General features: G+C 41.2%; 1 protein-coding gene across 1 annotated transcript; it reads left to right on the top strand.

The window, feature by feature from the left end:
* The first annotated feature begins 14,369 nt into the window (after positions 1 to 14,369).
* LOC121649153 (arachidonate 12-lipoxygenase, 12R-type-like) lies at positions 14,370 to 26,012 on the top strand. Its single transcript, XM_041999761.1, has 15 exons — positions 14,370 to 14,403; positions 14,488 to 14,674; positions 16,139 to 16,343; positions 16,437 to 16,518; positions 16,724 to 16,837; positions 16,941 to 17,044; positions 17,144 to 17,310; positions 18,312 to 18,455; positions 19,979 to 20,182; positions 20,335 to 20,421; positions 20,498 to 20,667; positions 20,922 to 21,043; positions 23,757 to 23,857; positions 24,374 to 24,544; positions 25,635 to 26,012. Exons 2-15 carry the CDS (start codon positions 14,528 to 14,530, stop codon positions 25,812 to 25,814), a joined length of 1,998 nt encoding a protein of 665 aa, XP_041855695.1. The 5' UTR covers positions 14,370 to 14,403; positions 14,488 to 14,527; the 3' UTR covers positions 25,815 to 26,012.
* Positions 26,013 to 26,278: the final 266 nt, after the last annotated feature.

Below are 26,278 nucleotides of genomic sequence, written 5' to 3'. Positions count from 1 at the left end.
AAAAGACCGGTTTGCTTTTAGCTTAACTCTGAAAGTTTGAAGCTGGTTATCCCACACAAGTCCCATGATCACAGCCGTAAATTAGCGTAACAACATTTTACTGCCTGTCAAACCTCTTCCAGCCAATAGAATACGAGATAATTTGAGAAACTAGTCCTCACCTTTTTCAGGGTGCGCTTGTTTTACTTCACACAGTGACTCCACACTCTTAGCCTAGAATTAGCTTGAACATAAACTTTTTAGCAGTGGCTGATTATCATTTTATGTTTTGTATAAACAGCGTCTTGTTAATAAAAAAATAAGTTGTTTCTAATAGTTTTCTACATTGTGTAGTGTAATTAAAATGATTAGCCAAGAAAACTCAGCATTTCTGTCAGAGGGGGCGGGGCTATTTTCAAAACTCAACATATCTGGACCGCAAAGGTTTATGGGAAATGCAGATTCAGCTGAAATTTAACCTTTGATTTTATTGCTGTGCTATAAATTTGAGTTAAGTGCTTTAATTCCTGTGTTGATTGAACACAAAGACATATTGTCAGGTTTGCTCCTGAAGACCCGGAAATTCAGCCACACGTAGAACAGAATAAGGTTTATTTAGGGCCAGGGGATGGAGGGAGTGAAACCAGTTGTGGTTAGCAGGAGGAGTCAGGCAATCCCAGGTCTGTGGGTGAGGACTCCTGAAATGAACTTCAGACAGGAATATAAGTTCACAAATCCAAAAGACGTAGTCAGGGCAGGCAATGTTCATTCACAGTGAGGCTCAGTGCAGTACTTATCCAGAGGGACAGGCAATCTCCGTGGTCATACGGGCAAGGGTCAATATCCAGGTGGGCACTTAAAGGGATCCGGCAGGGGTCAGGCAAGAGAATCTCCACAAACGTAACAGGGTCGATCACAAGAAAGTCTGGAAGACGAAAATAGCTGGATCTCAACAAGGTTAGTACTGTTGACCATCTGGCAGGGAAGCAAAGAGTGAAGAGTGTATAAGTAGGGCAGGGAGCAGGTGAGGGGAATCACAATCAGGGCAGGTGTAGGAGATCACCCTGATCGCAGCTCTGCAACTATGACACATATGCTGTATATCAGGAGTGTATCAGCCTGGGTGCCGAAAAGGGGGGTAAAGGGGAAGGATTCTAGGGGCCCATGACTGACAGGGGCCCAGAAGGGCCCTCAATGCAATTGTAATAATAACAAAATGATCAAATACTCAATGATAAACTTACAATCACGCAAACATTTTAGTTACAGTGCATTGGTGTCACTAAGTTTCTTTGTTTTGGAAACATTTCCGAACACCACTACCCCTCTATATTTCTCTTAAATGTTTCAGTCCACCTGCTCCATCAGCTGCTCCATCAGCTGCTCCATCAGCGCTACAGACAGACAGCGAGTGGATGGTAAGACGGCAGGATGCCTCAAAAATCGGGGAGTTCAAAAAGAAAAAGAAAAAGCAGAGGGGTGGACAGTACGTCACCCAGTTCTTCCAGAGGCGAGGTGGTCTGTTAGTTCGTCTGATGGAAAGTTGTAGAACATCAGCTTGTTGTCTCTTCTAAACTTTGTCCATATAAGCTCATATTGCTGAAGAAAACTGGATTTTATTTAATTTCACTGTTTTAATCAAATAATCGACACAGGCAAACGATTAGCAAGCTGCTCTGCTATCAGAGACGAGGGCAGCCGAAACAGATGCTTATTACTCATTGTTTATGAATTTTTGTTGCCTCTTGTTCATGGATAATGTTCAATCCTAACGCTCACAATACAATAAATCATAAAAAACGAGCGGCCATTTTGTTTTTGATTGTGTTTTAGTTGAGATTTCATTTTCATGGAAGAGGTTATTTTGTATTTAGGTTTTCTATTTTAAGTAACTGATCTTGAGATAATTGATGTTTATTTCGACTTGTACAGTAAAATGAACTTGCCTCCCACCACATGTACTGGCATGCAACACTGAGGCTTCTCTGGGAAACTGCTTGCCACAACCAGGACTTACCAGAACCAAGAAGGCTGAAGAGAAACACAAAATTCCAGTTAGGTTTCATTAATGACTTAAAGTATGCAAAGTGAGGTTGATCCACATGTTGGACAAACCAGCACAATAACTGATGATGTGAATGAGTAAAGGCTGGAACACCAGCCGTCAACAACACATCAACAACAACCTAAACCAGGATTCTACATATTACCTTAACACAGGCTGTTTGCTCTAAAGTGGACAGTGCTGCCATTCCAGAAAATACCAGCTGGCAATTCACTGGTCAAGAGACTGATAGTAGCGGCTGTCTACACAGAATTTGAACTTTCTGAATTTTGCTGAAAAAAGTGCTGATGTTAAACATTACGTTATTATTTTAATTAGGATAAGAAAATGACAAGTCCCAGTTTAAATCCCGCAATATCGTACAACCATGCTCCCTGCTGATAGACGTTTCATTCATTTATTAATAAACAAATGGAAAAAACTCATATGAAGCATTACAATATTTTAAAGCAAACAGCCAAATGGACAGATAATGAACTTGCAGTTCAACAAGTGGACACACACCGTTGCATCTCCCTCTGTGTGTTCTCTCTGGTGGCTCTGATTATTCTCTACATGTCTGCAGACTGCAACCGTCTAAGTTATTAATAATTAGTGCTTCTGCATCGTAACGGTGACTCACTTCTGTCAGTTGATGGGGGTGAGGACGTTTCTCTATGGAGTGTTTTCAGACATGTTTTAACATAGTTTACTGCGGAGAACCTGGAAGCAGTAGCTGGTTCCATCAACATGGCGGCCGAAGCCCCGGTGGCATTAGAGGCTATAACGAATACACAGTTACATCTGTGCTGGGAGAAGCTGTTTCTTAGCTGCCTGTAAACTAATATTTAAACACACTTTGTCTAACAAATTAAAAAGCACAACTTCGTTGGAGTGATGGTAAAACAACTGAACACTTCAATAAACTCGTAACATAAATTAATAACTTTAATTCCAAATATATTTTAAATTACAACCCACCAGTGTAACAGACGTACCTCATCCATGTTGAAACTCTGCTCCCCTTTAAGAGCCTGCAGTGATGCGAGAAGCCGTCTGCTCTCTGATTGGACAGTTTGATTTGTTTCCATCCAATCAGATAGAAGTGTAAAGACATGGACATCACACACAGTTTTGTGCTTTGCATCTGTGAACAGGGTGTTCGCAAAATAACTTTTTTTTCTTCATAAATACAAATCTGTTTTACAACCATGCCCTTTCTGCACTTTTACAAACTTGAATTTTTCCAGCACTTTGTTTTTAGAGAGCGACAAGCTGGATTTACAGATGCAAAACAGAGAAAAATAAACGTTTCCTCTTAACAACATTTATTAATTAACTGTTAATCGACTAGCCTGACTTTTTATTTAAATGGACATACATAATAATTATAATGGCTAATATACTGTATATTAAATAAATGATCATTCATTGGACTTTAAAACTCATCGTCCTAAATTCCAGACATGGATCAGTCCTGACATGATGTCCCACACCGGGTCAGTCTCAGGAGATGATGAGGATGAAGAACTGGGACCCTGACGCTCTAGTCTTCTGTGTGTTGCTCTCCTGATGCGTGACGTCAGACAGCCGACCACGCCACTGAAAACACGCCGACACGTTTACAGTCTGTCCTGTAAACACCTCCACTGACCAGCTGATGACAACTTTTTCCATTTTGAGGACGTGGTGGAGGATCGGGTGCAGAGGACGTTTTAAAAAGACGCAGGTGTTGTGAGCGCCGCTGGAATCTGGTGTCTGTCTCTAGGCAACCGTGAACGCAACACACTAACAAAGACAACGAGCAGTACTCAGAATAAGGGACAAGAGACGTCCCATATGGGACAATCCAATTTAGATAAAATAAATAATGTCCCGACTAATCGGTCTTTGTCAGACACGTGACGTAACAAGCCAACACGACGCCCCTTGTTGGTTGCATCGCGGATATAAACAAGCAACACCAGGACTGTTCTTCAGTTATTAATACGTTTTAAAAACCGTTTCCTCAGTAAGTTAATATGGATAAAAAGGAGAATGATGAGAGGACACCGTACAGGGACAAACTTATCAAGGAGGCCCAGGATCGGTATTTGGCCAAACTGTCAACAATCAATGACACAGAGCCTTACGACCCGCAGATAAGGAACGGAGCTACGATACTACATTTCTACCTCCAACCTCATCGCTGGACATAAGCGACCTCGTTTATGGTATCAGTGTTTACACGTATGAACAGTTCAGAAACTAGAAATCTCTGGAAGCTCACGGACATTTCAGGAATGCCTGGGTGCAGATCTGTTCACACTTCCACCGCAGGACTGCACACACACACACACACACACACACACACACACACACACACACACACACACACACACACACACACACACACACACACACACACACACACACACTCTCTCTCTCTCTCTCACTGCAAAGGTAAGCTCACCTGCTGTTAGTGAAGTTATGATGCTGGTTAGAGTTACTTTACTGGTTTTGTCTGATTTCTTGTCTTCTTTAAACTGAACATAAATGATTCATGTGCTTTACAAAACACCTTCATATTTATATTACATAACTCAGTAAAGGTGTTAAATGATGTAAGAATCCTACCAGCTAACACGTCAGTCTGGCATCAGCCTGTAAACCAGAACCTGTAATAATATAAACGTCCTTATAAATGAAGATAAATAAAGCAAACGGTTGTTGTTTGTCTGCCAGTGTGTCTACAGGTCCTCCCAACACCTGACCGACTCTCCACCGAAGCTCTGGTCATCATGGAGCTCTGGTCATCATGGAGGTCTGGTCATCATGGAGGTCTGGTCATCATGGAGGTCTGGTCATCATGGAGGTCTGGTCATCATGGAGGTCTGGTCTTCATGGAGGTCTGGTCATCTTGGAGCTCTGGTCATCATGGAGGTCTGGTCATCATGGAGCTCTGGTCATCATGGAGGTCTGGTCATCATGGAGCTCTGGTCATCATGGAGATCTACAGCTTGTAGCAGATAAAGAAGATTTCTGGATCTGCTCTCATTGGTCCTCTTGGTGACTAATTTACACATAGTTTGCAGTTTTTACCACAATTGCAGGTTATTTTGTTTCAGTGCTGAAATTTCCATCAAAGATTAAGTAAAATTCTCTCTCTACATGACTTGAAGAAATTTCTCCACAAGTTCAGTGTTTTATTATATTATTTGTTTATATTCTGTATTTTATTTTATAGAAGTTTGATCTGTTTAACGTTGTGCTGCTGCTGTTTATTCTGACTGAGAATAAAAAAAAAAACTTATATGAAAAAGTAAAACTGTCAAACTTTTCATCTGGTTAACAATCATGTTTCTATTCAGTGTTTATCTCCACAAGATTTTAATGTAAATAAAATTTTATGTCAATTTCATTAAATGGGTCAAACTGACCCTGGTTATTAATTTTCTTAAGAGTCAAAAATACTTCAAAAATGTCTTTAACACACTTTATTATTCATGTTTAAGTCGTGTACAAAAACAAAAAAATGCACATTTTTGCTGCACAAATAGTATAAAAAAACTTCCAACTGTCACATCATCATCTTCATCTTCATCATCATCTTCATCGTCATCATGCGTCTCATCCTCTGATCAGCTGATCTTCATCTTCTCCAGCCTCTCTGGTCTGTATCTGAAGCTTTCCTCTCCAGCATCAGGAGTCCTCTTAATGGTCTGTAGATCTCCAGGGTCTGCATCCTGGTGGACTCCATGGTCTGTAGATCTCCAGGGTCTGCATCCTGGTGGACTCCATGGTCTGTAGATCTCCAGGGTCTGCATCCTGGTGGACTCCATGGTCTGTAGATCTCCAGGGTCTGCATCCTGGTGTCCTCTTCATGGTCTGTAGGTCTCCAGGGTCTGCATCCTGGTGGACTCCATGGTCTGTAGGTCTCCAGGGTCTGCATCCTGGTGGACTCCATGGTCTGTAGGTCTCCAGGGTCTGCATCCTGGTGTCCTCTTCATGGTCTGTAGGTCTCCAGGGTCTGCATCCTGGTGGACTCCATGGTCTGTAGATCTCCAGGGTCTGCATCCTGGTGGACTCCGTCTCTGCTGCTGCAGCGTCTCTTTCCTCAGCTCATCGTCTTCTTCGTCCTGCAGACCTGCAGCGTTTGTGGGTGGACCTGATGTGTCCTAGAAGCAGGGATGGTGTCCAGTCTGAGCCTCCATCATTTCTTAAGCTGGTTGACCTGCAACCACGTTAGTTATTAAAAACTAGTTAACACTGGATGCTTCCATTAGTTTAACAATCTGAACCACTTCATCCAACCAGTTAACACCCATCAGGTCTCAGAGAACTCTTGGTATTTACCTGCATGTTTAAAATCATTCACTCTGTTTTATATAAAGATGATTAAATAAAATAAACACTGATCAAACACAAACAGATGAAACCGTTTCTATTTCCCTCCATCTTTGTCTCTAGTTTACAAGTGAAGCCAACGTGAATATAGCGACTTTAGGATATGGAAGTGATTCTGTACCTTATTTCAATTTAAAATGGATTAACAGAAATGGTTTTTCATTTTCAGAATAAAGCTGCATTTATGAATCATAAATAAAATGAATAATAAATAATACAAACTGCATTTTCATTTTCTTCTCCAAGACTGCTCACTTAGTAACTAAATTAAAATGATAAAGAAAAGGACATTGAAGATTTAATTTTACAAACATGCCCCCGCAAATAGGTACCAAAATTCAATTTGAAATGTCAAATTTGAAAATTAAAATGCATTAGCAGAAAGGCATTTTCATTTCAAGGTCATAGCTGCATTATTTGACTCATAAATAAAAATTAATAATAGATAATTGTGGAAGAAATTTTACTTCCTTCCTCAGACCCTTAGACTGGTTCTGGTGGAGACACTATGTGAGGTTGTTTTGACGCCAGATCTTGGAGTTGTGTGTCCACACAAGGTCTTCAGGAAGGAGGATTCTTTCTACAGAAATGTACAACTATTGTTTTTCCTCTTGCCTCCCCAGAGTCTCTCTCCACTTCACGCGAGTCGGGACGACCACTCTCATTACTTGCAAGTAATTCTGTATTCAATACTTTTCCTGTAAATAAACCTTATATACTTTTACTTATTCCAGACTCTTGGTAATTTTTCTACAACAATTGGCGTTGTCGGGTAGGATTTCACGAGTGACCAGGGGGATCCAATGACGGTGTCTGACCGACCTGAACTTGATTTTCAGGCGTTGTTTTTGAAAGGGGGACCCTCGTTTGGTTCTCAGGAAGTCATCGCCGAAATCAACGAACTCAAAATATAGTCTGAAAGATAAGTCTGGTGAGTTAAAAGTACTTTGTTTAATTAAGTTGTGAAGCTGGTTTGGAGACAGAGGGGTCTGTTTGGGCTTGTGAGAGTCTGGACCGTGTGGGCGTACGTGGTGGTAGCTGCGGGTTACAGGCCTGCAGCTGGTTAATCCCTCTGTGTCCGCAGAGGTCCCCCGGTGGAAAAGGCCACCGGGTAAGAGTGGCTGGGTAAACTTATTACTCGGAGTCCATGAAGACGTTCACGACTGTAAGGGGATTGGGGATCCCCAGGATCCCCCCCCCCCCCATTCTCCCCCCCATTTTGTGGTAAAAATGGGCAACGTAGACTCCAAGCAACAGCTCCTCTGTCCCGACTCGCATGAAGTGGAGAGAGACTCTGGGGAGGCAAGAGGAAAAACAATAGTTGTTCATTTCTGTAGAAAGAATCCTCCTTCCTGAAGACCTTGGGTGGACACACAACTCCAAGAGTTGGCGTCAAAACAGCCTCACATAGTGTCTCCACCAGAACCAGTCTAAGGGTCTGAGGAAGGACCAGATGAAGGTCATCTTACCCTCGTAGTGAACTTTTAACAAAGCATGTATTAAATTTTGTCTTGTTTTATTTTGCGTTCATGCTTATTCGAAATAAATTCAAATTCAATTCAATTCATGTATATGAAGAGAAGAAACCTTAAAACTGTATTAAAGCATGATGAGTAAAAATGTACCATGTAAAAAGTTTAATATAGTAACAATCAGTGTAAATACAATTTATAAATGAATATAGTAAAGGAAGTAATTATAAGTGTGATTATAATATTATATGTAGAACATAAGTAAAATTTCTTCCACATATGTCTGCCCCACAAAACATGTTGCAAAATTCAATTTAAATTTGCAATCCCAGGCGGTGCAGTGACGTCAGTGGCTGCTCTTCTTCTTCTTCTTCTTCTTCTTCTTTGTGCCAGTTCTACATTTTCTTTTTAGTTGTGTCATAAAACGAGCAGTTCTGAAGGTGAAAATAAAATGCAGCTTAATTCTATATATATTTATACATTCTATTTCTGTTAATTCATTTTAAATTGAAATAAGGTACAGAATCGCTTCCATATTAGAAAACCAAATAAAGAAGATTCATTAACAAAACTTACACAATAAAAGCAACAACAAACTCTCCTACTTGCCTTTCTGAAAATGCTGAGAGCAAACAGCATGAAGGGAGATGGTGGTGAAAATGATCTGTCTCACCGCTGCGACCAGGACATCCGACACCTCAGTTACATCCTCAACCTGCTGTCCACAGCCTCGTTTACAAGGGGAAACCAGAAAATCTAATGTTGTGTCTACTTTTCTACCTTTTTTAATCGTGTGACTTAGTGTGGCCGTTTTTCACATGAGACTCCCGTTTTATCAACGATTATAACGCAGCAAAGACGACGAACAGCTGTTTACAACGAGGATGCAACCTGCTCTATTAGACTTAAATACAACTTTACTACATTTTCCCTACAGTTTTCCTTTTATTTAAATTATTCTTTACATTTTTGCACCGTGAAGAGAAATGTCTTTTTTAATTCATGTGCATGTACTCACGGACTGCAGAAACTGACAATAACAAGCCTGAAACTTGAATATCAAAGACAGAAATCACAGCTTTTAATGGCAGTGACATGCCGTCTTCAGAGAAAACGTTTTTAATCATTTCAACATGAAGAACAACCTTTCCAAACAGAGATTTCTCATCTTTGACAGACAATAAAGTTGGTCTTATCTTACTGTACTGACACTGCTGCTCATTGTGAAATCATCTCCAGCTTGTGTTTTTCCCAAGAAATGCTTGGGAGTAACAACCTCATGTCTCAATCATCTGATCTGCCTGTCTTACCCATTCCACCCTTTTCCAGTAACCGCCTTCAGCCAGCCATCAGCTCTGGGTCAGCGTGATGTGACTTGGAGGCTGATAGCCTGCAGGCTTTAGTCCACCGGCTGCAAACTGTAACCTCAGATTCCAGGAGTGTGGGCAGTCTGGAAAACGGTTGCAGTGGAACTGATGTTTGGACAAGTCAGGCTCTGGGAAACATTCGGATCCACACTCCAGACCAGCTGGTGCCAGTAACTCATCCAGTTCACTTTTGCCAAATCCCCAAAAACCTCAAGAAGAACAGCGGAATAACGGTACGTTCCAGTTGTCTCGGAATTCTGAGCAGTCAGGAGTTTGGTGACATCATTACCAGATAGCTGGCGTTCCATGTGCACTAACCCGGAAAAAATGGATGCCTCCAGAACAGCCAATCGGTGAGCATCTACAAAGGACGTATAAAGCTAGAAAATCACAAACGCATGGTAAAAATGTCACCATGAGAACAGCAGCAAACTTGTGTGATAACGATGAATAAACCACACATACTGACACCATGTTCACCAACAAGCCCGCGGTAACAAGGTGGTTATCAGGAACAACTCGCTGCTGTTTGCACTGGAAACAAAACATATTAGATTCTTTTTTTTTTTTTTTTTTTTTGTGATGCAGGTTTTAATCATTTAAGCAAAAGAAAACAAACGTTCCAATCTTACACAGTTGACAATCATATTTTCCCTTGAACCTTTCTAAAACTGAAACAGAAGAGAAAAAACATGACATCATGATATTAACAGAGCGACAGCTGGTCAAACATCAGTGAGAAGCATCTTCACTCCCTCAGTTCCTTTCAGCCAGGTTTGGATAGTGTAGGAGTAATTCTTAAGTATAGTTTAGCGAGAGCAGAAGTTAGTGTGTTAAAGAAGTTGGAGAATTTAGTCAGAGGGGAAATCTCCAGTACAGCTCCAAAAAAACTCGGTAAACATGTTGACAGGAATTTAGATGATTACATTACACCCAACCTTCCACAGCCACACACACTGAAGATTTACACCTTTCCACACACACACACACACACACACACACACACACACACACACACACACACACACACACACACACACACACACACACACACACACACACATTCACACACACACACACACACACACACCAGGATGAACTTTATCCACCCTGTAAATATTACTGTCTGCTTGGAATTTTCTCATTTTCTGTAAATGTAAAGTTCTGATATCTTTTATTTTATATCTTTATCTTTTACTTATGTGTGCCTGTTAAATTTCTATTTTCTTTTTTATGTGTGCTAAGTCAAGAGACTCTGCTGCATAATGACAATAAAGATCTTGAATCTTGGATTTACATGAAGAGAATCTCATCGGCACGCAGCTGAAAGCGATGCGACAAACAGCAGCGACGGTGGAAGCGCCATGCATCGCTTTTCTCTGAGAAATGTGATTGGTTATGATGGTTATGTGTGCAGCACTTTGGAAACGTTTAGTTGTGAAATGTGCTATTAAAATAAAATGATTGATTTTATTCCTGAACCTGCTTCAATGACAAACATTAGCTTGAAGCATGAGGAGAAAGAACATACACTGTGTGAACCGGAATGTTCTGTAGTTTGTGCTTTTCACGGTGTCGACTGTAAAGAGACGAGAGAGTAAAATCAAACTTGAAAAGACATCAGTACGAAGCGTGGTCAGTATTTCTTTGGACCTGTGCAGCTACAGAAGAATTTCAAATGACTAGACTGTTGCAAGTCAAGAAATGACACAATCTTCTCAGGGGAATTTAAAACGAGATCAACAACTGGATGTAGTTTCAGATTGGAGCCCCACTCGACGCTATGCGTCTTGAGGGCTGAGCTTAAAATAGTAAAACAGAGATATATTAAGGATCTTGTGACGACAAACCAATTCACCAAAACTTAGTCAGGTGTCCTCCCCAGATGCAACTACCTACCCATGGGCTTCTTGTAAATACTCTGCTCCCATTATTAAGTAGTGATTGTGCCAAAGAGGAGAAGTGTCTTATAAGAAAAATTAATAAGGACAACAAAGGTCTACAAGTGGTGATGGGTGCAGCCATTTTTAAATCTGGAATTTTGGGGTCCTCTGAAACTGTCACGATGCCGTGGACATGAGGACCCAAATTCAGGCTTAAGGAGGCGAGAGGCAGACCGGTGCAATGTTTTTAATGAAGTAAAACTAAACTCAACATAACAGACTCTGGAGGCAAAACTCTGACATGGCATGGACTACATCCAACGTCTAACAGAAAACAGTAGAAAGAAGCAAAAGACTGGTGAGGAAGACCAGAAACCAATGGACAAGACACAGGTGAGGTGAATGAACCATTAGACCAGGTGAACAAATGAGCAGGCAACAGAAAACAACACACAACTAAATACGAGCGGACCGGCTGTTGGCTCGGACTCTTTTCAGGCAACAAACAACAAAGCACGTATCCATGGTGACGAGACAGAAAGAGAGAAAGACAGAAAAAGAAGACAGAGATGGAGAAACAGGAAAGAAGGCTGATTTCTTGTTCTTGGTTTTACAGTAAATGTTTTAAAAGTAGGGGTGGGACTTTAACGCATTAATTACTATCAATTAATTACAAAAGCATTTTAAAAATTTACGCATTTACTCACAGTTTCAACTCTAAACATTTCAGAATGTTTTTTAATGCATGAGTTTCAGGTACATCGATTATACTGATGCTCGGGTGTAGAGTTGAGTAGGGATGATGGGAATATTTCCTACCAATATCCAGCAACTCCTTGGTTGTTCCTACTAAACGAACACCACACGTCTTTCGTGACAAATGAAAGACATAAAAAAACAGGAAGTGTGAAGAAGAGAGCAAGACAGAGGTAAGTAGTGCAGATGATGCAGAAGCTAATTTAGCTCAGAGCAGCTCAGTCTGTCCTCCTGGTGACTGCTTGGGTGTCACAAGGTTTAAAATAACAGCAGATAACTTGGATAATATCAAATTGAAGCTATCTAGTTCAGCTTGAGTGTAAAGCTAAGAATGCTAAATCGTAGAATTCATAGCCAAGAAATCTGATCTGTAAAACTGAAGTCTATGGATGAAAGTTCTTGTGTGCAAGTGGTGTTTATACAGTATTTTATTTTCCATGTCCAGTTTATGCCTCTGAAAACTACTTATGTGTTGTATTAGCTATAAATGTATTCCTAAAGGGTCATAATACAGTTTTCAGCACATAGTTGAATTTAATTTAATAATGATATGGAGGTTAGTAGAAGAAAACAGTCCAGGCTCTGTCATGATTACTGCCTGCAGGAACCTCCACTCCCTCATTAAGTTCACCTGTTCCACCTGCCCCGATGACCCACTCTCTCCACCTGCTCCACGCCCTACTTAAACACACTCCAGCCTCTGTCACTCCCCTCTGGACTGTCTCTGGATATTACCTTGGAGCCCCTGTTTCAACAAACACATTTCTTGTTTAATACTCCATCACTGTGTGGCTGAATTTCCGGGTCCCCCCCTTGACAACTCATCAAAAACTTGGGATAAGCTTTGTTTTAACCCCTGTCTTCAGGATTGATGTTAAGATGGCCTTTTAATTCCCAGATCTATATGAACTTGTGAGTTTCTCTCGGTTTAGTAGTTCCTTTGTTTTCATATTGAGTCAGCCCACTGCTCCCTCTTGTAATTTAATTTTGACTCAATCAAAATGTCCAGAGTTACCTTAATGACATCACTTTTCCTTGTTTTTATTGTCTTATTACAATTTTAAAAAGGTTGATGTGCATCTAGTATACATAAATTTATCAGTTGATCTTAATGTTAGTAAACAAGGAACATGCTCTCTATTGCCTGTTTGTTGCCATGAAAGGGATTTTCTACAAGGTATCTATAAAAACTTTCACCTTATACATTTTTAATCCTGGATACTCCATTTAACAAACTGTCCTACTGTACATAATACACAATCAAATCAAAGTCCAATAGCAGTTTCTCTCGGTTATTTTGTTACTGGTCTCAGGAAATGTAAATAGTAATCCTGGCCCAGAGCCTTTTTTGGATAACCTGCACCATTTTTCAACACCTGAAGACTTTAGCCTTTGGCATAGGCTTGGTTTTCTCCACTTTAATGCAAGGAGTTTGGTTCTGAAATTTGATTTGTTCAAGACATGGTCCCTAACTGCTAAACTAGATGTAGTCTGTGTCTGATGCATTCACAGTGAATAAGGGGGTCCCACAAGGATCTATTTTAGGGCCTTTACTTATTTTGATTTACAATAATATGATCAGTTAAAATTCTCTCTGCACCACATGTATGCCGATGATATAATTTTGTGTTCCTTTGCTCCCTCTTTAGAGACAGTTTGTTCTAATCTTCAGGCCAATTTCAGTTCCTTGCAGCAAGCCCTCTATAATGCTAAATCGGTCCTTAATGCAAAGAAAACTAAAGTCATGTTTACCCAGAGTTCATTGGCTGCTCTGCCTCTTATTAAAACACTGGATGGTACTACTTTAGAGGTAGTAGATACATATAAATATTTGGGTATCTGGCTTGATAAGGACGTATCCTTTAAACATATCTTATGTCTGACAAAGTTAAAATTCACAAAAGTTTTTTCTTTAGATTGAAATCCTGCTTTTCTGGGTCGTCACATAAGCGTAAGCAGCTTATTTTTTATCTCAGCTGGACTACGATGATAGGTTTGCATGTCCCATGACCTTGGTCAAATTGGATCCTCTTTACCAGGCTGCTCTTAGGTACATAACAGATTCAGTTTTTAGGACTCACCGTTGTACTTTATATTCACTCACTGGACTCTCTTCTTTAAATATTCGTAGGATGCAGCATTGGTGTATTTTATTTATAAGGCCATTTTGGGCAGGTTACCTTCCTCTATCTGCTGCACGTCTGGAGACCTGCCACACTTCTCTCAATCACACACCTGTGTGTAATTGTCCTTAAAGTGGGGGGGTTGCAGTCACTCACACATGCACGCTTGCATCACTCCCAGCCTCTCACACCCACACAAACATAACTTTTTTAATTATGTTGCTAACGGACAGAAACGGACTGAGTTCCGTGGAAGTCAGGGGCAGTTTTTGTTTACTGGGCATCATCATCCCTGCTAAACTGGTTGAACACGCCACCAAAACGTGTATAAAAGAGACATCTGCTGAGTTTCCTTCACATCTGCAGAGGAACCTCTCGGTCCAGTTAACAGAGGTGAGAACTCTTGGTCTTTGTTAAAGAAGTGCTGAGTTATTGAGAAAAGATCGGCTAATCCCTCCTGTCATGTTTGATTGACAGCTGTTTTCCAGTCAGGATTCCACTATTTCCAAGACAGAAAATGGGGGACTATGAAGTGACTGTCTCCACCGGATATCTTGCTTTTGCTGGCACTTTTGACAAAGTTTACATCAAACTGGTTGGCACAAAAGGGGAGAGTGGACCACATCGACTGAAGAAACTGGGTCCATACTTCTACATAGGAAACGTAAGTTTGGAGCATTTTTCCAATGCACAATTCCAGATTGAAGGGGCTCACATCGGATGGGCTAGAGGGGAGTCAAACTCAAACACACAGCAGGCCAGGCTGAAAAACAATTAAACAAGCTGAGGGCCGGACGGCTGCAATGTTTATTAAAAATGTATTAAAATAACCTTATTGCAGATACTGAACCTGGAACTAACAGAGCCTATTAGTGATTGCCTATAAAACATTAATTACATTTTAAAAACTCTGTTGAAATGCTCTATATGCATTTTGTTTCAGAGCAATTCAAGTGAAAATATTTTCTACTGAACAGCAAAAATTTTCCTGACTTGAGCTGTGTTTTAATTCAAGGTCTGCCGACTTTGCAGTGTGCAGGCTACTTAGACTACGGAGCGTCCTACATAGCCTGCACACTCCGAAGTAGCCTACCTAGCCAACAAGAATTCCCCACAGCAACAACACAGGACATTGAATCACTTAAGCCTCTGAAATTACTGTTTGCATATCATTGGACACTCAGCGAACGCTAACACCAACCGCGTAATAATGTTAAAAGAAAAACAACAAAAAAACAGGAGGCTGGTTTCCAGCCGGTACACACGTCATTAACCCCTTAAAAATCCAAGAATATCAAATATTACAGAATTTGTCACCATTTAACGAAGATGCTTTTACTGTACTAAGTTTTCTAACGTTCCTACTAAAGTGTAGTTAAAAAAAAAGTTTTAAACAAAACTTTATTGAAACTTAAAACATACTCTTCTGAGCTAGGCTGCTCAATCGCCACCATCTTGTATGCAATGAATTCTGGGAGAAAAGAGTCTGTGAAGGGTGCATCATCAGCAGCCTTCGTTTGAAACGAAGTGCGGATTTGTAGGGTGGATCCAAAGGCTCCTTCGAAATCTCCGAACTGGGACAGTGCTCGATGGCGTATGTAGCCGATGAATCCGCACTTTGAAGTGTGCAGACCCTGAACTGGGACACACCTTCTGTTTCACACGTGTTCGAGAGGCTCCTGTTTCCATAGAAACCGAGCAGGAGTGATATGGTTGGCTGATAGTTTAAACCATCTATCAGTGCCCGCTGCTCTTTTTCATGAGTCAAGTCCACTGTTCATTAGTTCAATAATGCACTTGACTCACATACAGAGACCACTTCCAGGTCTGGCTGAGGGGGTGTCATAAAACCAGCTTCCCCACTCTGAACGACATCTGGGAGCTTGTGTGACGGCGTTATGTGCTGCCTGCTCTGAATCCTGTGGGAAAACATTTTAAAGCCTCATTAAACACTGATTTAAAGAAACTGGAAAAACATTCAGTGTCCAGCCAAGTAAAGATGTCCACAGTGAACTTCAGAGGACCAGTGTTCTGTCCAGGCCCATCATATCACAGACTACAGCCAATTCTCAGTCAAACAGCTGCACATGGTCCGTGGTGGGGATTTCAAATCATTTTCATCTTCTAGGAATCAACCTTTACTGTGTCCTGCTCCGAGGACATTGGACCGCTGTTGCTGATACAGCTATTCAAAGAATTGAGGTTCTGGTTCATGAAAGATTCTTGGTTCCCTGCTAAGATTGTGGTGAAATCCCCCATCGGAGATGTCTTCAACTTTCCCATCTACCACTGGATCACTGACCAGAAGACACACAGCTTCAGGGAGGGGAAAGGTTTGTGGATCCTGGACATGTCTCACTGAGTCCAGAGGACATAAAACAACACAGTGAACTAATGAAACCTTGTTGTGGTTCTTTTCTTATCAGCTCTGTTAGAGGGTGATGAAACAAACCTTCTTGCTAAGTATGTTCGACAGCAGGAGATTCAGACCCGAAAGGAAGTCTATGGGTAAGAAGTATGACACACAACACGACACCTCCCACACCAAAATTTGAAAACCTCCCTCACGTTTGGCTGAATGCATTCTGTTTATTACGCTTGTCAGATGTGAACTTCTAATAAATAATGACTTTTTAATTGATCATAACTAGTCAGCACATCCCAGAGTTACGCCTACCAGGATTTATTCTTACAGCTTCTTCTGTTTTCCCAGCTGGAACGAGTTTGCAGAGGGAATTCCTCACTGCATCAAAGAGGGAAAACTGCCTGCTGATGAAGACTTTTCTTGCACAAAGAGTTTGGAGTTTATTTATACTTTAGCCAATGGGTGAAGACGTCATTTCTGTCCAATATTTCTCCACTTATTTATTCATCTACACCCTGAAATGATGAATAGCTCGGTAATTAAGTTCTTTTGGGCTTTTTTCTAGAGTGGCAAAGCTGAAACTGGCAGAATTTGTTGAGTGTAAGAAGGAGTGGACCAGCATTGCTGATATTGAGCGAGTGTACAACCACCATCAGACTAAAATAGCCGGTACTGTTATTTCAGACTAATCTGATACACAATATATTCAACCACAACTATTAATTGTGTGTGTGTGCAGAGACTGAATTAAAATGAGCTTGTTTTCAGACTATGTCCATGACCACTGGAAGGACGATGATTTCTTTGGCTTCCAGTTCCTAAATGGCATTAACCCCACGTTGATCCGACTCTGCGACGAACTGCCCCCTAACTTTCCTGTCACACATGAGATGGTCTTCAAAGATGGTCTATGCTCTCTGGAAGATGAAATGGAGGTAACTGAAGGCGATTCCACTGACTTTAGATGTAACGGCGTCACCCACAAAGTTCAGCTTGTGTTTGAACGCAGCTGAACGGAGGGAGGCTCTGACCTGTGTGATCAGTGTGGAAGCTGAGAGCGGTCATGCTTGGACACTTTGCTGCCACATTTAGTTGATTTAATGATCTATCTCACACAATGAATGTTCTTGAGATTACCGTTAGTTTGTGATCCTTTAGACTATGATGAACAAAGAGGTCTCTGTAAGTGTTACCTCCAATTTCCACTGGGTGTGTGGGCGCTGCGGTTTCGTTCCGACCTCCATGGCAGGTCAGTCCACACCGGGAGCGTGTCCGGTGTGGAACGTCTAGAGTGTAGTTCACCTAGCTGGATCCACAAGATCCCAAGATTCTCCACTTCAAAGATAAACATCTCATCACCCATGATGAAAAAAAAAACAAACTCTGAGCCGATTAGTGACGTGATGTTAACAAAGTTCAGCAGCACAGATCTGAACAGGGACTTTGAGTTAGAACATTCACAGAAGCTTCTACACTGACTGACTGACTTCCTGTCTGACCTGATCTGAGCTGCTGAGCTTGATGCTTTCTGGACGCGTGTTCCATCAAAAAATAGACATGGTGCATTATGTTTAGCAGAGAACAAGATCACAAAAACAAGACATTTCTGATGTGATGCCTGGTGGGAACCAAACCGTCCGCACCGTGGCGCCCGGCCTCAGCAGCTAGGCCACAGTGCAGCTGTAACACGCTACACATGCACCCGGTGCAAATTGGCCTGTAAAGAAGCAAAAGAGAACCCCTCTTTGTCTCAACCTATGGTTACATTCTCATGTGCTATCTGCTCATTTCCAAGCTCACTGTGATCATTGAGGTCATCTTGAGGGCATCTTTCTTAAAATTATCTTGTTAATCTTGGAGTCCATGTTAGCTATGAACACAGTCTTGTGTGCACGTGGGTCAGTTTGTGTCTCATTTCTATATGAATTTCAAACAGAAAGGAAACATTTTCCTGTGCGACTACAAGATTTTGGATGGAGTGAAAGCGAACATCATCAAAGGGCAGCAGCAGTACTTGATGGCTCCTCTGGTCCTGCTCCACAAGACTTCGGATAATAAACTAAAGCCGATCGCCATCCAGGTGAGAAGAGATCAGTTGTAGCTGAGAGCCGTGAGTCAGGTATGTGTGTCTCGCATGTCTGTTAACTACAAGGCCAAAGCTTCAACTGAGGACACTGAAGTCTGGACTGGTCTAGATCACGAAGAACAAAACCTGGGTTTACCCTGTAGAGGGTGCCATGAGCCATTTCTTACCCACAAAATCAGTTTTTTTTTTTAAGAAATGAAAAAAATTACAAATTTGATTAACAGTATAGGTGGTTTATATCACAATTAAGTAAAAATGTGTTGTTTACAGCTTAAAAACACATTTTGGGGGCACTACCCCTTTAAAATGAACACAGTAGAAAGAAAACTATCAGGACAGGTAGGAATTACTTCTTCTGTAGTTCCATCCTAAACACACAGTTTGATGTGTGAGGACACAAACAAACATCTGAGAATCAACCACAACACAGAAACAGACATGATGAGGTGATCTGAGGACTATCAGGGGAAGGATGGATGGATGGATGGATGGATGGATGGATGGATGGATGGATGGATGGATGGATGGATGGATGGATGAAAGGATGGATGGATGGATGAATTGATAGATAGATGATAGATAGATAGATAGATAGATGATAGATAGATAGATAGATAGATAGATAGATAGATGATAGATAGATAGATAGATAGATAGATAGATAGATAGATAGATAGATAGATGATAGATAGATAGATAGATAGATAGATAGATAGATAGATGATAGATAGATAGATAGATAGATAGATAGATGATAGATAGATAGATAGATAGATAGATAGATAGATAGATAGATAGATAGATGATAGATAGATAGATAGATAGATAGATAGATAGATAGATAGATAGATGATAGATAGATAGATAGATAGATAGATAGATGATAGATAGATAGATAGATAGATAGATGATAGATAGATAGATAGATAGATAGATAGATAGATAGATAGATGATAGATAGATAGATAGATAGATAGATAGATAGATAGATAGATAGATAGATAGATGATAGATAGATAGATAGATAGATAGATAGATAGATAGATAGATAGATAGATAGATGATAGATAGATAGATAGATAGATAGATAGATAGATAGATAGATAGATGATAGATAGATAGATAGATAGATAGATAGATGATAGATAGATAGATAGATAGATGATAGATAGATAGATAGATAGATAGATAGATAGATAGATAGATGATAGATAGATAGATAGATAGATAGATAGATGATAGATAGATAGATAGATAGATAGATAGATAGATGATAGATAGATAGATAGATAGATGATAGATAGATAGATAGATAGATAGATAGATAGATAGATAGATAGATAGATGATAGATAGATAGATAGATAGATAGATAGATAGATAGATAGATGATAGATAGATGATAGATAGATAGATAGATAGATAGATAGATAGATGATAGATAGATAGATAGATAGATGATAGATAGATTACTCATCCATGTTGCTCATGATGGAATCCACTGTTCTTCTCCTGCAGCTGAAGCAGAAAGCGACGGAGGACAACCCCATCTTCACTCCTCATGACTCTGAGTACGACTGGTTGCTGGCAAAGATTTTTGTGCGAAGTGCAGATTTCAACCTGCATGAGCTCAACACTCACCTGCTGCGCACCCACCTGCTGGCTGAAGTTTTCTCCGTCTCACTGCTGCGTAACCTCCCCATGGTGCACCCTCTGTACAAGGTGCCTGAAGCTGATCCTCCATTCTGCTCTGATGTGCACTCTCATGACATGTCTTTGGTCTATCTGGGTGGTGGCTATGTGCTGGTTGTGCAGCGGTGTAACACAGACACAAATGTGATGACTGAAGGGACTAACTCTTGTCTCTCTTCCAGCTTCTCATCCCTCACACTCGTTACACTCTGCAGATCAATGTCTTGGCTCGAGATCGTCTCATATCTAAGGACGGAATCTTCAGCCTGGTATGGAAAGATGAAGATGTGCTGTGGAGAAGGACTTTAGGTTTTCATCTCTAACTGTGATTTTCCTCCTCTGTAGCATGCAGCTTCTGGTGGAGAAGGGTTGACGACCATCCTGCAGAAATCTCTGGCCTCACTGACGTACAAATCCCTCTGCATACATGATGATATCGAAGATCGTGGGCTGAAAGATGTTCCAAATTTCTACTACAGAGAAGATGGACTGAAGCTCTGGGACATCATTTACAGGTTCCACCAGCTGTTTGTGATGCAGTCTGACCACTCCAGCATAAATAAGAATGAAACTGCTGCTCATGTTTGTTTAGTTTGTGTCTCAGATCGGTTCAAGGTTTGTTGAAGTGATGCTGATGAGGAACACACACACATCCTGCTTAATGTGATGGCTCCACCAGGAAACAGGACCAGCAAAAGAAAAGTCCTGACCTCGTTCTAAGGGTTTCAAATCTTGATAGCAAACACTGATGTGTCTTTGTTTTTTAAAGTTTTGTGAAAGGGGTGCTCGAGTACTACTACAAGGATGATGCCGATGTGGAGAAGGACCCAGAACTGAAGAACTGGATCCAGGACATCTATGAAAAGGGATTTCTGTCTAACAAAGCCACAGGTGAGCTGGATAGAACATCATACTCTGACAGGAAGAAAAGTAAAACTGATGTTTATCAGCCATCTTTATGTTTGATGTCAGAGGTCTCATTTAGATCTCTGCTGCTGTAGTTTTCCTCCAACATCTTGTAGTGATGAAGAAGAGCCGAACTACCGTTTGGTTGATCTAAAGACTCATTTATACTCAACTATGTTGATGCGAACGAACCAAGACTGTCCTCTGCTGTTATTATGTGTGGTTTACATTCAGAGCTTGCGGATTCTTTCCTGATGTAGCAAACCGTTGAGCAGAATAGTTCAGATGCAACCAGCAGCAGGAGCAATTCAAATCAGACTTTATTTATAAAGCACTTTTCACACAAACAGCGCAAGGTTCGTTAATGATAAAAACAAAGTTTGAATATATATAAAAGCCTTTACACACTCAAGTAAAAAACATCAAAGTTCAATAACACACACCTGATCATACTCTCTTTCTCACACACACATCATCACAACCAGATACCCACCCACCCCTTTTTTTGTAAAAGTAAACTCTGACTTCTAGTTTCTGTCTCTTTAACCAAAAAAGAACAAAAGAATGTAAATCGGGCTACTTTTGGCAGAGGATGCCTTCTAGAGATCGTCTGGATGGATCTCCACGATGGCTTAAAGTAGAATCAACCCTAGCTGTTGGGACTTCTTTTCTCTGGGACGCAACTCAACTCAAATTTATTTATAAAGCCCTTTAAAACAACCACCATGTAAACAAAGTGCTGTACATAAATTGACAAAGCAACACAGAAAACACAACAATCAACAGGGAAATAAATAATATAATGAAATAATTGTTCATTATTTTTATAACAATAAACAATTTTAAAAGAATAAACAGATTAAAAACAGATTAAACCAATAGATTAGGCCCAATCTCATTGCTCTTTGTTACCCCTTCCCCTTAAAACGGAGCTAGAAGGGGCTGAAAGTCAACCCCTGAGAATTGGGACACCCCTTCAACAATCACACACGTCATCAGTAGCCATTAAAGAACATTTTACACTGAAACTGGAAGAAATTTTAAATAAAACAAAAACAATAAATAGACTCTCAGTCTCATTAAGAATGAATGAAAACCAAACAACCAAAAACAATAAGACTGAAAATAAAGTCTCTGGTCTGTAAACAAAAGTGCCCTACAAAAAATATATTTAAAAAAATATTAAACCTGGTGGCTCAGACAGAGAAAACTGCCAGTTAGTTAGTAGTACCAGTTAGTAAGAATATATACTGTGCATCACTGCTGTCAGACTGATCTATGAGCAGTGAGTGAACCGCAACACTGCCACGCCGCTGCCGTGCCACGCCGCGATGTGTTGCTGCCGCACCACGCCATGCCACTGCCAAGCCGCTGACATGCTGCTGCCGCGCCGCTGACAGGCCATGTTGCTGACACGCCATGTTGCTGACATGCCGCGCTGCTACTGCAGCGCTGCAGCCACGCCTGCAACACATAGGGACAAACAACCACTCACACACACACTCACTCCCAGAGAGAATTTATAGTGACCACTTAACCTAACATGCTTGTCTTTGGACGGTGGGAGGAAGCTGGAGAACCCGGAGAGAACCCACACAGAAAGGCCACTGTGCCACCCTCTGTTGTTTTTTTATTTGACATGTTGAGGTCCTGGATGTCTCATGTTATTGTTACATATTAAAATATGTTTAAAATAATAATAATAATAATAATAACAATAACAATAAGCTAAATTAAGTAGACCTTGAGCTGCTTTTTAAAAGCCTCTGCAGCCCTGCGGTTCTCATGGCAGCTGGTCCACAGACGAGGACCATAATTACAGAACGAGGCCTCCACGTAGGTTTTATTCCTGACTTTAGGAACAACTAGGAGGCCGGTACCAAAGGACCTCAGGGCCTACGAGAGCTCAAAGTTTAAAAGCAGGTTCGATTAATAAGAAGGTCCAAGACCATTAAGATTACAAACCAGTAAAATAAGCTTGAAATCATCTTGAAACGCACGGGAAGCCAACGCAGCCATTGTAAACCTGGTGTGATGTGTTTCCTCTGGTCCTCGTCAGAACTCGTCCTTGGTCCTCCATTATTTGTTGGATCACTGTCATTCGTTCCTAAATAAATCCTCCCAGTGACATCTGAATAATCGAAACCCCAGTAGGTTTTAGCCCAACTAAATGTCACACAGATTATTCATTTAAATGCCGTTTTTAGTTTGTGGTTAGTTTGTTTGTAAAAATACACAGTTGGCTTTGTGTTTGGTCCGAGCTAACACAGGACGGTCAGATCAGAACAGAAGCTGAGAGCATCCATGCCTGAACCTTCAGATAACCAGGACTAATTCTTCAAGATACTTGATTTTAAAAGCTGTGAGTCTTCCTTAGTTAAAGGATGAAAAGCAAACAGAAAACCACATGTATGCCTCAACTTACTGGTACAGCTTCTCACCAACGAGACAATTCAGTTAGATGCTAAAATAACTCAATAACTTCAAACTGGCTACAGTTTTCACATGAAAACAAGCTTCTGATGGCAAGATAACAACATCAAAATGATGAGTAGCAGGAATGGCCACTCTCAGCTTCCGTAGATCAGGAAAGTCCAGCTGCTGATGTCACAGAGAAGTCCAACTCTAATCTGATCAACTGAAGATTACAAACCAGTAAAAAAATGTTGTTTCATCTTCTTTTTTCCCAAAATGTCAGGAATTCCAACGGAATTTCAGTCTGTGGAGGCGTTGGTAAAGTTTGTTACCATGGTGATATTCACCTGCTCAGCACAGCACTCGGCGGTAAACACAGGACAGGTGAGTTCCAGTCACTTTCCAGACTGATCCGGGTCTCTGGGGAATGGGTTGTGGACAAAGTGCATGAGGTCATAGCGTTGGCGTGGTTATAACGTCAGTCTGAGTCCGTTAGCAGCCTTGTTTCAGCTGGAATAATGTTTTCCGTCAACATAGCTTCAGTTGTGTCAGAATGGGAATAAAGCCCAGTTCTGGAAGAAATTAGTTGTTTTTTTTTTTTTGTCGGCTGGTAGGAATGAAAGTACTATAATGGCTCGTTAGAGGATGACCAGTCTCTCAATCCCAGCTCATTCTGGCGCTTTCAGCGATGGTGGAAGCCTCGGTGCTGATCAGCCACCATCGGCTCCGCTGTTGTCTGGATAAAACTCATCTAACAGCAGTGGAAATATGCCGCTGTCACTTCTAATGTCTCTTTGTTCCCAAAATACCAGAAAAGCATCAGCAAAACTTAAAACATGAGCATTATAAACCACCACAGCCACAGACATATGCTCACAAACCTGTGTTCATTCACTACAGTATGACTTTGGTGGCTGGATGCCCAACTCCCCCAGCACCCTGAAACGTCCCCCACCAACCACAAAGGGGAAAACTACTGAGGCCACGATACTGAACACTTTACCTGATATGGACACAACAGCTTACATCATGGCTACTCTCTGGCTGCTCAGCACACCGTCCACTGACACAGTAAGTTCAGAAGACTTCATGAACAATGTCCCAGACCACTAAAGAAGTAACTTCATGTGCCAGTAGAGGCGTGTTGTTTCTAACATGTTGAAAAGATGACTCCTCCAGTCACCATCAAAAGATATTCACACTTTCCTCCACTTCTCAGATCTCATGTATCAGGGCATAATAAAAACCAGCAGGTCCTCATCAGATTCAGTAAGTCCAGCCTCAGGTCTGCATCATGACGGATCACACTGTCATTATCGCCTGACCAGAAACTAAAAGTCAGAATCCATAAAAACCTGCTTTCATCTCATGATCCAGCAGCTTGTGGGTCAGAGATCCTCCATCCAGGTCCTTGAGGGCCATGTCCTGCAGGTTTTAGAAGTTTCCAGGCTTCCAAACCTGAATCAGATTCAGATTTGTGTAGAGTTTGATGTCTGAATTCGAATGAAAATCAGGATCTGTTCTCCCTGCTTCGGCTCTGCTGGGCTCTGTACTCTGTGGGCCTGCTGGACCCTGGGGTCTCAGGCCCCTCCCTGCCTTCGGGACTGGGCACATGGTTGCTGGTTGCTACCGTCTGTGCCTGTACAACCCTCTGCAGGTGCTTCTGATGACTGATCGTTGAGCTTTTTCATGGAGATTCCTGCAGCAGACGAGCTAAAACTCCACCATCCAGCCGTGATTCTGCATCACTGAAACATGAGGCTGAGCCCAGAACTGTAGTTCCACAGCAGATGCAGCATTATGGCCGATGCCAAACTGATGATGATCAATTAATCAGTGTATTGAGCAGCAGTTCCAGGCCGCTACTGGCCTCCTGAATTCTCATGGAAAGATTTTTTCACACAAATTCTACCTTTTAGCTGAGTGTGATCCCTCACGAGGTCCATCTGAGGCTGCACTTACTAACTTTTAGCAGCTGGTGAATTTTAATGTTTTAATGTGTAAAAGCTTAGAAAGAACTTAGTTTGATGACTGCAGAGAAAGAGCTTCTAGCATCTCCTCATGTCACTGTCGGCTCAGTGTTTTAAAGCCTTTAAGCTTCAGTGCTCATTAACATTAAACGTCGATAGAAGCAAACTAAACGTGTCTTTGATCTCATCAGCGCTTTTTGGGTAAGTTCCCAGAGGACCACTTCACCGAGACGGAACCCTGCGAGAAGATCAAGAAGTTCAGAGAGGAACTTGCAACGCTGAGTAAAGAAATCAAAGCCAGAAACGAAAAAATGAAGGTGCCGTACACGTACCTGGACCCAGAGGTGGTGGAAAATAGTGTGTCAATTTGAACACTGGAGGGTGTTGGCTAAACCCAGGCTGATGAAAAAGGGAAATAAGGAACAGGAACTGGTCCAAACTGTGCTGTGATTTAAACAGATGCTTTGGTGGAGGGAAACTTCTTTTGTAAACTGTGGATGTGGATCTGAGATTTTGAAACAACCTCATTGGTGCAAACATCCAATAAAACAGACCAATATGGACCATGAGACTGTGAGTAGATGCTTTCATGTCTCTGAGGTTGGATTTCTTTCTGCTTCTGAATCTGAATGTTTGAAGCCACATGAGCTGCTACAACTACTAGTTCCATCACACTTAGTTTTTCTTGGCTGTATTCTGAGTGTTAACTCTTATAACCGCAGTGTAATCATTGTTTCAGTGTCTGTCTGGTTTTATTCGGCTTAATAAAGTTGTGAGAAGTGAAAACTGTGTGACTGCAGCTTTTTGCCACCTAATGATTATATGATTGGAATAA

The sequence above is a fragment of the Melanotaenia boesemani genome, chromosome 11, assembly GCF_017639745.1.
Source record: "Melanotaenia boesemani isolate fMelBoe1 chromosome 11, fMelBoe1.pri, whole genome shotgun sequence".
NCBI classification, from domain to species: Eukaryota; Metazoa; Chordata; class Actinopteri; order Atheriniformes; family Melanotaeniidae; genus Melanotaenia; species Melanotaenia boesemani.
This window is presented reverse-complemented; position numbering and strand designations above follow the sequence as displayed.

Excerpts from the sequence above, each read along its gene's own strand:
- LOC121649153 (XM_041999761.1), top strand. The coding sequence starts at position 14,528 with ATGGGGGACTATGAAGTGACTGTCTCCACCGGATATCTTGCTTTTGCT. Across the intron at positions 17,045-17,143 it reads CCATCAGACTAAAATAGCCG|ACTATGTCCATGACCACTGG; the intron begins GTACTGTTATTT and ends GCTTGTTTTCAG. Across the intron at positions 17,311-18,311 it reads CTCTGGAAGATGAAATGGAG|AAAGGAAACATTTTCCTGTG; the intron begins GTAACTGAAGGC and ends AATTTCAAACAG.